Source organism: Rhinolophus hipposideros (genome assembly GCF_964194185.1).
Source record: "Rhinolophus hipposideros genome assembly, chromosome: 4".
NCBI classification, from domain to species: Eukaryota; Metazoa; Chordata; class Mammalia; order Chiroptera; family Rhinolophidae; genus Rhinolophus; species Rhinolophus hipposideros.
This window is the reverse complement of record NC_138050.1, coordinates 68,591,438-68,609,459: the sequence shown is the minus strand read 5'-3', so window position 1 is coordinate 68,609,459 and position 18,022 is coordinate 68,591,438. Positions and strand designations below refer to the sequence as shown.

The 18,022-nt window shown below is 35.4% G+C and overlaps 1 protein-coding gene across 1 annotated transcript in view; it reads left to right on the top strand.

Moving 5' to 3' along the window:
• The window catches only part of GPC5 (glypican 5), a 1,240,359-nt gene that overhangs the window by 276,612 nt on the left and 945,725 nt on the right, over window positions 1–18,022 (top strand). Inside the window, exon 4 of the mRNA XM_081046138.1 lies at window positions 7,191–7,324. Coding sequence (XP_080902264.1) covers window positions 7,191–7,324 — 134 coding nt within the window. The remainder of the gene's footprint in view (window positions 1–7,190; window positions 7,325–18,022) is intronic.

Below are 18,022 nucleotides of genomic sequence, written 5' to 3'. Positions count from 1 at the left end.
GAAATTAGTATATTTGATAATTAAGGGAAATTAAACAGGATTTTTGTTTTTAAGAATTTTATATATCTGCTTCCTCCATTTATTAATTGCATATAATGATAGTCATCTAGTTCATGTATCAGAGCAAAATAATGCTACAAAAAAAGACTTTGATGTTAACAATAAGCCTGTTTTTGGCATTGTATTAGTCAGAGTTCTCTAGCAAAACATAATTAATAGGATATAAATTTATCTATATATCTGTTTCTGTATTGATATAGATATATAAAAAATGTGTTATGAGGAATTGGCTTACGTGATTATGGAGGCTGAAAAGTCCCATGATCTGTTCTATGTGAGCTGGAGACCCGGGAAAGCCAGTATGTAATTCAGTATGAGTCCTAAGGCCTGAGAACCAGGGTTGGGGGGGGAGGTTAATGGAATGAATCCCAGCCTGAGGGCAGGAAATGATGAGATGATCTGTCCTAGGTCAAGTTGGAGAAAATGGGAGAATTCCTCTTTCCTCTATCTTTTGTTCTGTTCAGGACCTAAGTGGATTAGATGATGCCCACTCATGAACAATCTACTGAGTCCACTGATTCAAATGCTAATCTGATCTCAAAACACATTCATGGACACACCCAGAAATAATTTTTTAATGAGGGCATCTTGTGGCCAGTCAAGGTTATACATAAAATTAACCATCAGAGAGATTCAATGTGCAGCTATAATATCATCATTAAAACCAATATTTATCAGTTACCTCCCAGGTGAAAATCACTGAAGAAGGTGATATTAAAATTTGATAACCTTTAAAAACATATTTGTTATACCAAATATTGCTTATTCTCTAAATATTTTAATATGCAGTTTTAAAAATAAATGTGGATTATGAAAGGTTTTAATTTGAGCCATGGATTTCTGGTGCGACTACAAATCAATAGTAATATGAAAAGTGTTTTTATATTGAAACTAATTTTTGGGAGAAAATATTGAGAATTCATAAATCCAAGAATATGTAACGTATTAATTGTAAAATTCATGATGAAACCTGACACAACTTTGCTTTTCCAATTCTGTTAATCAGGTATTTGATCATACCAAATTTGCTGTGATAGTTTATAGAGAGGAAGTGACCAACTATTCTTTTTCACAATGTTATCTAAATTTCTGTAGACTAAAGAAAAATCTGCCATTACTATCTCACAAAATTGGAACTTGGGAGATGTGTATCGTGGTAGGACTTCTTTTCTTAAATCAATTCTGTTTTTCTTCCTATACGAGGTCAGAAATTAAGCTGTCTAATGTCCTTGTAGTTCCTCCTTTATCCCTGTCGCCATTAATTCCCCGGAATCTTAAAGGGAATAAATACCATGTTTCCTCTCACCCATTTCCACATACATAGAGAAAAATGGGATTCTATTGCCTCTTCATATACCTAGATCATTTTCAACCCACATTATTCTACTTATGTAGGACACTTACATAATGTGAATCCTTGACAATAGATATGAATACATGAATAGGAAGACCTCTGATAAGCCTAAAGAAGAAACTATTGATTCAGTGGTAGGTAGATTCTTCCACTAATTAGACACAGTCTTATCAAAGATATTTTCCTCTTTGGGGCTTCAAATGTCTTCAATATAACTTAGTTCTATTAGTCTAAAATCACTGTAACATACACGGTGATACAGAGTCCACCTTTGCCATGAATAAACATAATTCATGTTTATTATAAATTATAAACATTCATACCTCCATATTTGTTGCTTTTCAGTTGGTAATACTCTAAACATTTTTCCTTTCAATATTTATTATTAATACAGATTTTAAAAGACCATTGCAAAAGAAAAAGAGGCTCTCCTTATGGGAGTTATATGAAAATAAACAACTTAAGTTCTTTATACGCGAAAAACTTTGAGATTATTAGCGAAAAGCTTTCAATATTTGAAGATTTGAATAAGACTGAGTGAACAGACACTCGGAGGCTCTAAGAAAAATTTATACTTTTGTGTGCTAAGTGACAAGTTCCTAAAACAAATACTTGATCAGAGTGGGAGAAGTGGTACAAGTTAGGAGCAACTAAAAGAGTCATTTCAAGGTGAGATGGAAACTTGAAAATCAGTGGGAAGCCAGAGATGGAATTTACAGCAGGAGTAGATAAGCATTAGGGAGGAAAATAGTTTTTTTCCCAAGACACTTCAGACTGATTGCAGAGGAGAACGAATGGTTGAGACCAGGGAGGAGAATAAGGAGGAAATTGCAGTATAAGTCAAAGATGAAAAATTGTCAAAGTTTAAGAGTGAGGATTTTTTCAATAGCAAAAAGGTGCTAGTTATTGAAATGTGCCACCCAAATCGGCTCACCTCAGGGGAGCTAAGGTGCAAGGCTAATTGCTGTTCACAGACGGTTTTCCATTTCCTTTCAGTAAAGTGTGAAGTAGAGCTTCCTGACAGCAAGTCAACAAATATAAGGGCTTTGAAATTTATTTGTATTTATTGAAATCAGCTACATACGTTTGTACCTTTGGGTACAATAAAAGATAACTTAAAAGTCTATGGCTTTTAAGTTTCCATTTGTATTTATAAACAATTTGCAAAGATGATAATGGGAATAAAGATCTTGTGAGGCTGGTATTTGCAGCTTACATCTGCTTTCCTAGGAAACATTTAATAGCAGATTTGGTCTTAGGCCCAACATGGGAGGGATGGGGTGAGATAAGATTTCCCTTAACCTCCTAACTGCAAAGTGGTTTTATTCTCTGCAGTTTCAAGGATGAGAAAACTGGGAACCAAAGAAGTCCCGTAACCGTCTAGAGCCTATGGCTACTCATGTTGGATCATGATTGCAGTCTGTTTCCCTTTTACGCTTTTATTTCAAAATATCCTGTAGTATCACTAAACAAACTTACTCTTAACATTTTCACCGTCAGCCTATATCATCTTGCCTCGGTTCTTGTTATAGGAGTTGTTGACAATGAAGATGCTTTTCTCATTTTTAATGAATATTTTAGCACCTTGCTAATATATTTACAGTCCACTGTCACTATTTTTCACCTTCAGTGTTTGCAAATTCTCTTTGAACCTTTTAACACTTTGGCCTTACACTTCCCTAACTTCTCACTTTCAATAATTTGCTAAGCCCTGTTGATTTTCCTTTTCAAAATAAACTTCATGTTTTTAGAGCTGTGTTAGGTTCACTTCAAAATTGAGCTGAACCTTCAAATATTTCCCATGCACAGTCTCCCCTGTTATCAATACCCCCACCAGAGTGGTACATTTATTACAATAGATGAACCTTTATTGATACATCATTATCAGCCAAAAATTACAGTTTACTTTTGGTGTTGTACATTCTATGGGTTTGGACAAATGTAAAGTGACATGTATCCGCTATTATCGTATCATACAGAGTAGTTTCACTGCCCTACAAATCTTTTGTGCTCTGCCTATGTGTCCCTCCCCACCGCCACCCCTGGCCCACCCTGATCTTTTTACTGTCCTCATAGTTTCACCTTATCCAGAATGTCGTATAGTTGGTGTCATACGGTATGTAGCTTTTTTCAGATTGGCTTCGTTCACTTAGTAATAGATATTTAAGTTTTCTTTATGTCTTTTCACAGTTTGATAGCTCATTTCTTTTTATCACTGGATCGTATTCTGTTGTTCTGGACGTGCCACACTTTATCCGTTCACCGACTGAAGGACGATTTGGTTGCTTCCAATCTTTAGCAATTATGCATAAAGCTGCTATAAACATCTGTGTGCAGGGTTTTGTGTGGATATAAGTTTTCAACTCCTTTAGCTAAATATCAAGGAGTATGATTGCTGGATCATATGGTAAGATCTTTTTTTTTTTTTTGTAGGAAACCTCCAAACTGTCTCCAAAGTGGCGGTACCATTTTGCTTTCCCCCATCAATGAATGAGAGTGAGTCCCTGTTGCTCCACAGCCTTGTCAGCATTTAGTGTTGTCAGTGTTCTAGATTTAGTCCTATTGGTTTTACTTCTTTTCTCTCAGCATGTGATTCATGAAACCTTCTCTTCACGGGCACTGTCACTACTGTAGTTCTTAATGCAAATGTCTTTCCTTAGGACTGCTTCAGGGCTCTATTAACAGTCTACCTGCCTTTCATGGGACGTTCTCTCTCTCTCTCTCTCTCTCTCTCCCTCTCTCTCTCTCTCTCTCTCTCTCTCTTTCTCTCTCTCTCTCTGTCTCTCTCTCTCTGTCTGTCTCTCTCTTCTCTCTCTGTCTGTCTGTCTCTTCTCTCTCTCTGTCTCTCTCTTTCTGTCTCTCTGTCTCTCTCTTCTCTCTCTCTGTCTGTCTCTCTCTCTGTCTCTCTCTTTCTGTCTCTCTCTCTGTCTCTCTCTCTCTTCTCTCTGTCTGTCTCTCTGTCTCTCTCTCTCTCTTCTCTGTCTCTCTCTCCTCTGTCTCTGTCTCTCTCTCTCTCTGTCTCTCTCTCTCTCTCTCTCTCTCTCTCTTGCTCTCTGTCGTTCAACTTATAGAGTGCTGTCAGATTCATTTCCTAAATATCAGCTCTGGTATTTTGTGTTTCCATTCAACAGCCATCAGGGGCTTTTGTCTAATAAGTAAAACTTCCTTGACATTTAGAACCCTCCTAGATCTAACTCCAACCTACCCTTCAAACTTAATTTCCTTTTACTATTACCCTTCATGTCTCCTTCTTTCCAGTCAAATCATTTTTTTTTTTTTATCCATTTTCTATGCCAGCCCCATGCTTTCTTTCACTTACCTCTCAGGATTTTTCTTCTAGCTGTCATCATCATTCTTTGTTCTGACAACATTACATATCTAATCAATCTCCATGCTACTACTATCTCTTCTTCCTGGGTACCTCTTATATATGCTTTTTTCTTTTCATCCCTTCTGACACTGACTGGGCTCAGCATTTCTCCATTGTTCTACTGAAGGACCTTCTTTAGTCTCCCTCCCTGCATACTGCTGTCATGAAGATATTTTCTCTTGTGGAAATCTTAAGCTACTGTTTTCCTTGTTGGAATCTTTTGCCCTCTTTTTATTTGCTGAAGTAAAGTATTTAGTTTGGTATCCAAGTCATATTATGGCTTTAAAAGAAAATTGGGATATGATTGACATGTAAGATTATATTAGTTTCAGGTGTACAGCATAACGATTCAATATTTGTATGTATTGTGGAATGAGCACCACAATACTAGTTAACTTCCATCACCATGTATAGCATGGCATTTTTATGTCACATCTCTTGCTGTACCACTTTGTTTTACTCTACTTTTTGTTCTCTGTGAACATGATAAGTTGTTGTACACTTCTTTTAATTTCTATTCTCTCCTGGAATTTTTCCCCTTTATCCACCTGACAAACTCTAGTTCATCCTTTAACTTGCTGTTTAGACATGACCACCTGAAGCTCTTTCCTGAGCACCCCAAGTATAGTTAATCTGTCTTTTTCTAAGTATTACAGGGTTACTTTCTTCTATGTATTTCTCTGGTTGCCCTTGTCATGTTGTATTACAACGGCTATTTTACATGTTTGACTTTAGTCTTAACTGTGTACACTGGTTACACCTTATTCACATGCATTTGTATCTCTAGCATCTATCAGAATGTGGTTGCAATAAATTTTTGTATATTTATAATTAGGTTGAATTGAAATAAACCTCGGTATACTCAGGCCCAACATGTGCTCCAACTCTCATCCCAGGGAGTAATCTTTCCTGATTTCTTTCTTCACCCGTCACCCACATCTAGAAAAAAAAAAAATCCCACCTTCTTCTAGATCTCCATAACACCTTGTCTGTCTCACTTTTTTGACACACATGCCTTATATTTTGATGTTTGGGAAGATTTTGTTTTTTCTTTTAAAATGTCAGCTCTTTTAGGGGAAAATTTAGTCTCTCATGTTTTATCATATCTGATGCATGTTCTTTGCAAAAGTTAGAAGCAAAATAAATATGGGTTAAATAAACAAATTGGTGCATAACTGTTATAATGCTCATTGCATGGAAAATCAAAGAAATTTAGAACCATAAGGACTTTTGGCAGTTTGCTCTAAATTCTTCATTTTACCTATAAGGGAATCAAGATCAAGGAAATTTTGCCACTTTTTTTTTAAGTGATTTTGTTTGTTGTTAATGTTATTGGGGAATATTGGGGAACAGTGTGTTTCTCCAGGGCCCATCAGCTCCAAGTCGTTGTCCTTCAGTCTAGTTGTGGAGGGCGCAGCTCAGCTCCAAGTCCAGTTGCTGTTTTCAACCTTTAGTTGCAGGGGGCGCAGCCCACCATCCCATGAAGGAATTGAACCAGCAACCTTGTTGTTGAGAGCTCACGCTCTAACTAACTGAGCAATCTGGCCTCCACTCTCACTTTTCTTAAGATCGCAGCACTTAAGGAGAAAAAATTAGGATAAAAACCAAAGTCTCCTCATTTCCAGGCAATAGTTTATGTTTTTTCAGGTATACTACTCTGCCTCTGTAAGTTTATTAGATAGATATCAATGAGTCTTTTTTGACATTTTCCACAGTAATGTGTCCAATTAATTATTCAATTTTTCAATGATGATTATGTAAATTATACAAAGACCATTGCTAAACATGTATTTTAAAAACAATGGATTTTCTATTTGGATAAATGATTTAAAAAAAAGGATTATAAAAACACCCTTGAAATTAAAACCAGATTGAGGGATAAAATATAGAACTATTACCAAATGAGATCCTCATATAAAATTTTTCATTGTCATTTCTAAGAAAGGACCTTAAGAAGAAAAGTAACCTTAGAACTAATTTAGAAATGGACTACATATTCAATAGCAAATATTTTCATTAAGAAAAAAATCAGTACAAGTATGTGATTAGTCATACATATGAATATAATCCATAAATAATATCCTCTTTAGTTAAGTAGTCTTATATACAAGCAGGGTGTTTTATTAACATAGTTCGCTGATTTTACATACGTATTTTTATTCATGTATTTTGCACATGAATACATACAAACTATATAAATGTGTGTAGCATCGATTTATTTTGGTTGTCATTTTGCACAAATAATTTGATCTTCCCTGTTTGAAAAATTGACAAACATATGTCTTAAATATTAATATAGAGGGGTAAGTTAGAACATGTCATTATTTTTTTCTCTAGTAAACATTACATTCTCAGAATAGTTGGAGTGTGGTTTCTAATTGTCTTTTAATATTTTCGATTTGAAAGGTGAATAAGATTTGTGGCCGTCCAAGCAGGACACCCACACAAAGCCCCCGTTGTTCTTTTGATGAGAGCAAAGAGAAGCATGGAATGAAGATCTCTGCAAGAAACGAAGAAGAGACTCTTGCCAACAGAAGAAAGTAAGACATTTGTTTTACAACCAGAAAAAGAAAAGAAAGTAAGCCATTAATTTTACAACAGAATAGAATACATGCAATTAAGTAGAGCAAAATTCACTATTGAAAAAACCAAAGATCAACATTAATTTCCTTTAAAATTCAGTGGTTCTCCTTATTCCATTAACTAGGAAGATAGGTTCAACTTTTTGAGACCAATGCAATTTTCTGTGATAAGAAACATTTTTTATAATGCACTATGGCAGAGACTAAACACATATGATCACTGTGCACTTGAATGATGAACAGGTAGATCTCTAGGACCCACTCATCTTGCTTAACTGACACTTTATGCCCATTGATTAGTAACTCCCATTTCCCCACCCCATGGCCAACCATACTGTAATGTATACTAAAAATTTTGTTAATAGGGTAGATCTCATGGTAAGTCTTTTTACCACAATAAAATAACATAAATTAAAATGTAGCTAGTGTGAGGACTGAATTTTTCATTTTGTTTAATTTTAACTAATTTTAGTCTAAATCCATGTAGCGAGTAGTGGATACTGTATGGACAATGTACGACCGAAAGAGTATACATGTAAATGATATGATGAGTATTACTGAAGGATAAGCCTTTGTTACAAAAATAGTTGATACAAAGAAGTTTTCAAAAGGAAGTTTTTACTTTTACCTGGAATGCTTAAAATGGGTATCTGTTGATGCAAAATGATAAGCATGTAATGGCTTTCTTTTATAACTCACATTTTTACCAGTATGTCCATCATTAGTTCACAGTTTAAATTAAAGCCTTCATTAGTGTCCCTTTGTTTGATAATTGGCAATTTGAACTAAAACATTCTTAAAACTGGAGGAAATTTTATTTAGTTTCGTGTTCAGTTGACCAGTGTATGATCTGGCAAATACTAGATTCTAAGTGTGTGGTTTTGCAGTGAACTTAAATTGATAATTCCATATTCAGTTATTGATTCAAATAATTATTTCTAATAATACCTTATGGAGAATTCAGTATTTTACATAACTTTACTCTCTGTAATGGAAACTGTATTTGTTTTTGGGAAAGCTTTCCTAATTGTCCCATTCTCTCCCATCTGACAAGATAATCATCTGGGCTTTTGCTGGTGTTTTTCTCTAACATCTACAGTGATCAGCAATCATTTCTTGCCTTTGAGCAATCAATACACTTTGGCTAGGGTGGATCCTATAATAAAACCCGGCTAAGGAGATTTTAAGTTTTTAAGGGTCATGTCTGTTTCACCAACAAAATAACCCAGTTATTGGAAAACCAAAACAAAACCCAGCACGTAACCTGGTTTATTCACCTGCAAAACTAAGGCCAATGCAGGTAAAATATTACAAAATGGCTCAGGAAGAGTGAGGGGCTCATATGAGTGGAAAGTTTTGTAAGTATCTATTCTGGACATTGACTAGAACTCTTTGTCATTAATTTTGCAAACTCATTATTTCTATGTCCCTTACCAGCCAGCCAGCCACCGTTAGCCACTGCCCCCACATAAGGGTAGATTCATCATCGGCCGATCTCTCAGATGAGTAGAAAGTTTTATATGTATCAATTCTGGCCATTGAATAGACCTTCTTGTTACCAGTCTTGCAAACTCCTTATTGTTGTGTCCCTGACCAGCCATTCTCGATTAGCCATTGCCCATGAATCAGGGTACACCTATCACCAGCCTGTCTCATGCCATGCAAAGTGAACAACCAGAGATACTGCAAATGAGCCCACTTAAGCATTTCAGTTTTATAATTTTTAAAATTTCCGTTCCTGAATGGAGCTTAATTGCTGTGGCAGTACATTTCTACCTGATGCCTATATATCAGACATAACCATAAACTAGACCTGAATTTTATTTATCCTTCATCAACTGATCATTCCCCATGAGGTCATACATTTCAGTTACAGTAGGTGGGGAAATGTAGAAGGAGTGGGTGCTGAGTGAGTCTGGGCTTCTTTCCATGAATCTTTCTTGTGATTTTTGCATCTGCTTGAGACTGATTTCCAACAGATCACTTTCACTTGATAATATATTACTTCTATGCAAGCCTGGTCTTACAGCATGGCAGATCATATAGAACTTAGTTCATCGTGGACACTTCAGGTTGTAGTTACTTGCAAGCTCATGGTCAACTGAATAGTTTCTATCCACATCCAGTTGTAAACCAACCAACCAATCAACCAAATAAGACAATTTTCAGCAAAAAAAGAATGACGTTACTCCAAAACCCTTGATGTCTATACTATGAGTCTCCAAATGGGGTTTTTTGGTCTCTGTAGAGTACGTTTATTTGCCACCAGTACGTCAGACACCAGTGAATGGATGAGCTGGTTCATCTGGACTAAATGTCAGAACAGCTTGCAAAACACCAAGCTACAGAAAGTTTGTCATACAAAAGCTCTTTCGGGCTACTATACAAACGGGTTAGAGCAGCACACCCAAGTGTGTAGTATATTTTGAAAATATGCAAATTTTTGTGCCTCTTCCTGAGTGCTACATCATCTTGAGTGCAGAAATTTACCTTTTATATTAGAAGAGTATCCATATAAGATCTAGACTACTAGGTATTAAGAAACCCTGCTGATTAAAAAAAACACAAGAAATGTCAATATTTTGTCCCACCAGAGGCATGCATATGTCTACTAAGGCATCTAAGATGATGTGATCAAAATGTTATTATCAGTATGGTTATCTGCAGGATGTTCAGATAATTAAGGCTCCTGTCAGTCATGGAATATAAGATGTGCCCTGAGGTCTAACAGTGAAGGGGCTCGTGCCAGCTGAAAGTGAAATATTTCTAATTGTTCTTACTGACTGGTAAAGATAAAAATGCATATGCCAAAGTGTTAGCTGGATGGCAGGTGCAAGCACATGTTTTGATTTGCTCTAGTGGACACTGTATACAAAGGAGGAAGTAATTGGAGTTACCCTCTGGCTCAGTTTGCAATAAGCCAACCATTCCCTGAGTCCACCTCACTGAATACAGACCAGAACAAGTGAGGAGAATGTTGAGGTGTTAGGATCACTACCACTGTATTTTTCATGTCTTTGCTAATGGCTCTAAGTTTAACAATTCCCCAGGGATATGATATTCTTTTGTTTCCTATTGTTTTTGCTTTGAAGAATTCTGTAAAATTGTGTAAGCCATTTTATTTACTCTTATTTTTCAACGTTCTCTTAGATATTTGTGGAATTTGTTTTTTAAAATAAATTTTATAATGTTTTTCTTTTTTCTTTCTTTCTTTCTTTTTTTTTTTTTTTAAAGATGGCTGGGAGCCCTTCCTTCCTTCCTTGTTGCAGCAACTCTTTTTTTCTTTTTTCTTTTTTTTTAAGATTTTTTCTTTTTTTTAATGGGGAAGGGGAACAGGACTTTGTTGGGGAACAGTGTGTACTTCCAGGACTTTTTTTCCAAGTCAAGTTGTTGTCTTTTCAATCTTTGTTGTAGAGGGTGCTGTTCAGCTTCAAGTTGTTGTCCTTTCAGTCTTAGTTGTGGAGGGTGCAGCTCAGCTCCAGGTCTAGTTGCCATTGCTAGTGGCAGGGGGTGCAGCCCACCATCCCTTGGGGGAGTCGAGGAATTGAACCGGCAACCTTGTGGTTGAGAGGATGGAGCTCCAACCAACTGAGCCGTCAGGGAGGCAGCTCAGCTCAAGGTGCCGTGTTCAATCTTAGTTACAGGGGGCACTGTCCACCATCCCTTGTGGGACTGGAGGAATTGAACTGACAACCTTGTGGTTGAGAGCCCACTGGCCCACGTGGGAATCGAACTGGCAGCCTTAGAAGTTTGGAGCGTGGAGCTCTAACCGCCTGAGCCACCGGGCCGGCCTTATAATCTTTTTCTTGAATTTTGATTGCAGTTAAATTGAATAAATAGAGTCGAACAAAGATATGTTTATAATGCTATTTATGTCTCCCTTTATGAACTCCATTCCAATGGTTGCTCTGTTGATAGGATTAGAATTTCTATGTGAACGATACTATGGTACACTAGTACAGCCATTCTAGCAAGAAGCTTACTGTACCTGGTAAAATTCGTATACTCTATGCACCTGTCTACTTTCTTAGCATGTATTTTAGAAAAAAATCTTCCTCATATCCAAATGGGACATTCTTAAATATTTGTGGTAGCTGAGGGTTAGATGCAAGCTATATATCCATAACAAGAAAAATGGAAAAGTAAAATGTAAGATTTTGGAACATTATGAAGCAGTCAGTAGGGAAAAAAACACATGTTGTCTCACATAAAAAATATTGTAATTATAGAAAGTATTAAATAGAATGAGAATAATAGTGCAATGCCATTGTTATAAATTACAAACTGATACGTAAAAATTAGTGTATATATATATATATATAGAGAGAGAGAGAGAGAGAAAAAAATTTTAAAAAATCTTTTTTATCTCCAATAGAACAAGATAGTTTCTACTTTTTTAAAATTAATTTTTAAATTAATTTCAGGTGTACAAAACGATGTAATAGTTAGACATTTATCATTTATATTCCTCACACAGTGATAACCCCCATCCCCCAGTCTACTACCCCTCTGATATCGCATACAGCTGTTACATTTCCACTGTCTCTATTCCTAACGCTGTATTCCACTTCTTGTAAATATATGTAATTATAGTTGACATTCATTATTGTTCAGCTTCAGGTATATAGTGCAGTGATCAGATAGACACCTACACCATCCCTGAAGTGGTCTCCCTAATAAGACAAGTGTCCATTGGATACCCTACAAAATCTTTAAAACTTTATTGATTATATTCTCCAAACTGACTTTCGTATCCCCATGGCAGTATTGTGGTCACCAACTGTGCTTTCTGATCCCCTCACTTTTGCCCTCATCTCCACCCACCCTCTCATCTTGCAACCCTCAGTTTTTTCTCTTTATCTCTGAGGCTGTTCCTGATTAGTTCATTCATTTATTCTTTTCTTTAGATTCCACATATAAGTGAGATCATATGGTATTTGTCTTTCTTTATCTGACTTATTTCACTAAGCATAGTGTTCTCTAGGTCCATCCATATTGTTGCAAATAGTAAGAGTTCATTCTTCTTTATGGCTGCATAATACTCCATTGTATAAATGTACCACAGTTTCTTAATCCAATAGTCTACCAATGGGCATTTTGGTTATTTCCATGTCTTGGCTATTGTCTATAGTGCTGCAATAAACATAGGGATGAATACATTTTTTTGAATTAGAGTTTTGGATTTCTTCAGATAGACACTTACGAATGGAATTGCTTGGTCATAAGGTAGTTCCATTTTTAGTTTTTTGAGATACCTCCATACGGATTTCTATAGTGACTGCACCAATCTGCAATCCCACTAACAGTGTACAAGGGTTCCCTTTTCTCCACATCCTTGGCAGCACTTGTTGTTTGTTGATTTATTGATGATAGCCATTTTGACTGGGGTGAGGTGGTATCTCATTGTGGTTTTTAGTTGTATTTCTCTAATGATTAGTGAGGTTGAACATTTTTTCATATGTCTGTTTGCCATCTGTATATCATCTTTAGAAAAATGTCTCTTCATGTCTTCTGCCCATTTTTTGATTGGGTTGTTTGTTTTATTGGAGTTGAGTTGAGTGAGTTTTTTATAAATTTTGGATATTAACCCCTTATTGGATATATCATTGGCAAATACCTTCTCCCATTCAGGAGGATCCCTTTCTGTTTTATTGATGGTTTCCTTTGCTGTGAAAACAAGTTTTAGTTTGATGTAATTCCTCATGTTTATTTTTTCTCTTACTTTCCTTGCCTGAGGGGATATACCTGTAAAAATCTTACTCCGGTTAATGTCTGTAGACATTCTTCCTATATTTTCTTTTAGGAGTTTTATGATTTCAGATCTTACATTTAAGTCTTTAAGCCATTTTGAATTTATTCTTGTATATGGTAAGGAGGTGGTCCAGCTTCATTTTTTTGCATGTGTCTTTCCAGGTTTTCCAGCACCATTTATTGAAGAGACTGTCTTTACCCCACTGTAAATTCTTGCTCCCGTTGTCATAGATTAAATGACCATATAGGCGTGGATTTATTTCTGGGCTCTCTATTCTGTTCCATTGATCTATGTGTCGGTTTTTATGCCAGTACCATGCTGTTTTGATTACTGTAGGCTTGCAGTATAATTTATGTCAGGTGTCATTATACCTCCCACTTTGTTCTTATTTCTCAAGATTGCCGAGAAGTAAGGGTCTTTTATTGGTCCCATATAAATTTTAGGATTATATGTTCTATTTCTGTGAAAAATGTCCTTGGTAGTTTGATAGGAATTATGTTGAATCTGTATATTGCCTTAGGCAGTATGGACAGTTTAACAATAGTAATTCTTCCTCTCCATGAGCATGGTATGTGTTTCCACCTATTTGTATCTTCTTTAGTTTCTCTCTTCAGTGTCTTATAATTTTCTGAGTACAGATATTTCAGTTCTTTGGTTAAGTTTATTCTTAAGTATTTTACAGTCTTTGAAGCAATTGTAAATGGGATTGTTTTCTTAATTTCTCCTTCTGATATTTTATTATTGGTATATACAAATACAACTGATTTCTGAATATTAATTTTGTATCCTGCTATTTTACTAAATTCATTTATCAGTTCTAATAGTTTTTTGGTGGTATCTTTGGGATTGTCTCTATGTGGTATCATGTCATCCATATATAATGACAATTTTTAATCAGTATATATTTTTAAAGAAGAGGATATGGCAAAGTACTTATATTAAATACATTAGAAAGATTATTTATGAAAGGACAGCAAAAGGGGTGAGTGATGAAGAAAAAAATGAGATAAAATAAGTAAATATTCTTTTTCAAGGCTAAATTATTATAGTATATCAGGAATTGAAAGTTATGCTTAGTCTAACTTTCTGTATCTGAGAAAATGTGTGTGTTTGGGTATGAATGCATATAAATACACATATATTTATACTATTTTTATTTAAAGTTTATGAAAAGTGTTTGTTTTTTTTTTAATTGTGTTTTCCTAATTAAAAGAATATAGTTAAAACTTTTTCAGGCAAAATTTTCATGAGAGCTAATGATACTTAAGTTTTAAATCTTTTTTTTTTTTTTTTTTGCCATTTAATATACTAATCATAGATAATTTTTATTATAGTGCACAGTATATGTAGTGATTATCCAGATAGAGATAAAACATAATTTGCCAAGAAGAGTTATTGACTTGTTTGGCTTTCCTGTTATGACTCATTAATTAAAATGAGAACAAAGTTTAGTGTAAAAATAGTAGACAAGGAAAAAAATGATTTTTCAATTGAACCATTCAAATCATAAACAAAGCCAGTATTTTGTGCAATTCTTTAAAAATTGAAGTTAAAAAATTAACATTTCCTGAGTTATTTTTAATGAATTAGCATTATATCCACGAAAGTTTTTCTTCTGTTTTCTTTCTTCATTTACTTTGAGCAGTACCAGTGAGAAAATACTATAGCAAAAACTATTTTCTATAAATTTAAACTGATTTAAAACTATTTTAAAAACAACAGTGGAGAATATAGTCAATAATGTGTAACAACTATGTATGTATAGTGCCAGGTGGGTACCAGATTAATCGAGGGGATCACTGCAACCATTATACAAATGTCTAACTAGTATGCTGTACACCTGAAACTGATAAATAATATTGAAGCTGAAAAAAAATAATTTAAAAAGATAAAAAAAAAAAAGCAACAGAAAAAAAACTGTGGAACAAAAGAATTTAGCAGTTTCTATAGTTTCATATAATTGCTCTAGTAGCTGCAAAAATAGAAATTGTAAAATGAATCAGTGATTTCGCCAATGTAAATGAAGATAAATACTATTCTATGTTTGTTAAAAATTTTAAATGCATTTTTACAGCTAAATAAGCCTTAGTCTTTAAAAATTATGTCATGGTTTACTTTAGATTTAGTTTCTTTAGTGATATATCTCATAAAATTTTTGTTTAAAATTATGTTAGATTTATGGCACCCTAACTAAAAGTTGTTTTTAAGGTTTTTGTTACAGAATAAGAATTTAATTTATATAGCTTTCCATTATTCAAACAGTTTTTTGGAGGTTATGTTTATATAACCATTGTTGACTTATAAATAATTTGAGCTGCTACCTTTCTTTTTTTATTTTGGCTAGCCAGCAATATTTATTATGTGATGATTAATCTGGTTTTGTTTTTAATTGGAATGTTTAGTTCATTTTTACATACTATGGTGAAGTAGTTGAGTTTAAGGTTACCATCTTGATCTTTGTTTTCTCTTTACCCCTTAGTTGTTTTTTCTCGTGTTTTTTTTTTTTTAATTCTTTATCTTTTATTTCCTTTTTTTGAGTTTTACAGTTACTTATTTATTTTTATACTCATAGCTTTTTGGATTTCCATTTCTGAATTATTTTTGGTGGTTATCATAGCATCACAATATGCATTTTTAATTTTGGCTATCTACTTCCAGTTAGAACTTTTACCACTTCATTGAACAACATGTCTGAAAACAGTTTTATTCCATTACTCTCTATCTTTTGTGCTGCTTTTGTCAACAAATATCGTACTTCTACCAACATTTTAACAATCCCTAAGACATCATTATTATTGTATTTAAAGAGTTCATGTTTGCTATAATTCCTCAGATATTTTATTCTTTCTAATGCTCTTTTTCTTCTCAGTTCCATGTGTCCATCTTCAATCATTTTTGCTTTAGCCTTAGTACTTCTTTTATTGCTTATTACTAGTGATGAATTCTCTCAGCTTTTGTTTGAACATATCTTCATTTTTGAAGAATATCTACACTAGGACTAGAATTCTAAGTTGTTGCCAGCTGCCATCTTTAAAACTATAAATATTGAAGCCATGACATCCCATTGTGTAAGTAAGTAATGTGGGCGGTTTAGTAGAATTTAGCAGGAGAGGTAACTGAGGGAGTGGATGCTGCTCCCAGTGGTGCCCTACTCCCATCCCTTTACTTGGCCTTAGTAGAATTTAGCAGGAGAGGTAACTGAGGGAGTGGATGCTGCTCCCAGTGGTGCCCTACTCCCATCCCTTTACTTGGCCATGTTATCTGCCTACTGGATGCTCAGTCCTGGCTGCTGAGAACTCACAGCTGCCCTATTCTCTGGGGAATTGCCCTCAACAACTAGGAGCTACTGCTACCTAGTGAATCGTGCTAAAACTTAGTGGCTTAAAGCAACAACAAACATTTATTATGCAAATTTGTGGGGGTCATGAATTTAGGAGTTGCTGAGCTATGGGGTTTTTGACTCAAGGTCCACAGGGAGATTGCTGTCAGGATGCCAGCTGGGTCTGTGGTCCTGTAAAGGTTTCTGTGGGACTGGAGTTATCATCTCCCAAGATGGCTCACTTACATCATTGTTGGCAGGAGACCTTGGTTTCCTGTCACAGTGACTTCCCATAGGACTGCTTGAGTTTCCTCATAACATTTTGGCTGGTTTCCTTCAGGACCAGCAATCCAAGAGAGAGCAAAGCAGAAAAGCTACAGTGTCTTTTATAATCTAGCGTAAGAAGTCCCACACTATCATTTATGCAGAAACCTGTAGGTTACATAGGTCAGTTCTACTCTGTGGAGGGGGAATACACAAAGCATAAAAGGAAAGATTATTGGGGGTCATCTTAGAGACTGGCTACCATACCATTTCATCCACCTGGGGTAGGGGGTTAAATTCACACCTGCCTCATCCTCTTGGCAGCGGCTCACAGGCAGTGGCTGACTGACACTGGGGCATAAAAGGCTTACCTGTTATTCAAGCTGGTGAGACCAAACATGTGATTTCATGCTTCAGCACTCCCTGTGGTGTCTGGCTGAAGATGAGAGCATATTCCTACTTACCATCTTCTTACCCACTCTGTCTGGTTTCCCTCACTACCTTTCCCTTAAGAGCAGTCCCTGAATGAATTGACTGCATCCCCAGTTCCTGTCTCAGGTACCGCTTCTAGGGAGCCTGACTTCAAGATGTTTGAAAGTGTACCTATAATAAATGCAGAATAAGTATAAAGTAAGGCAGACGCATAGTATCTTATCCTCAGTATGGATATTTCTCAATAAAGTACCAAGTTCCTAAAAAAATTACACCTCCCCCAAATTTTGTTTGTATATTCTTTCCTTTCCTTCTCTATATTTATTTCATAAAGAAACCTTCTGCTTAATACATTGCCTTTTCCTTGCTCTATTTCTAACATTCGAAGAAGGAAATGTTCCTTAAAATCTGTCCCTGGATCTAAGAGTTGTGCAAAGGTTGCTCATGACGAGGTCTGTCTTTCAGCTGGGAAGGAGGAGAGCTAAACCATAGTGCTGAGTTCTTTGGATGGTATTTTGGAGATGTGATTATACTTATTCTTTTACCCTATTTTTCTATTTATGTAGCGTACTAATAATTAGCTAATGGAGACCTTGAATTATTAATACATACTAGTTATAAAAATCTCCAAAAGCTGAGAAAGGCAGAGAGCTACTGCTCCTTCACTAATCTAGCAAAGCATAACTATTTAGTGTTTTGGGACAGGAACCAAATCTGCCCCGTTGTAAAGGACATTGCACTCACATAATTTTCTAAACCAGCCCAGGCAGAGTGAATTCCCTATGGCGGTTCCTGTTCTCTGCTTGATTTCTTGATGTTAGCTGGTAAGAATAAGCTATTAGCAAGCTTAAATCAGTGGTAATTAGCTGTACATTATTATTTCAAAGTG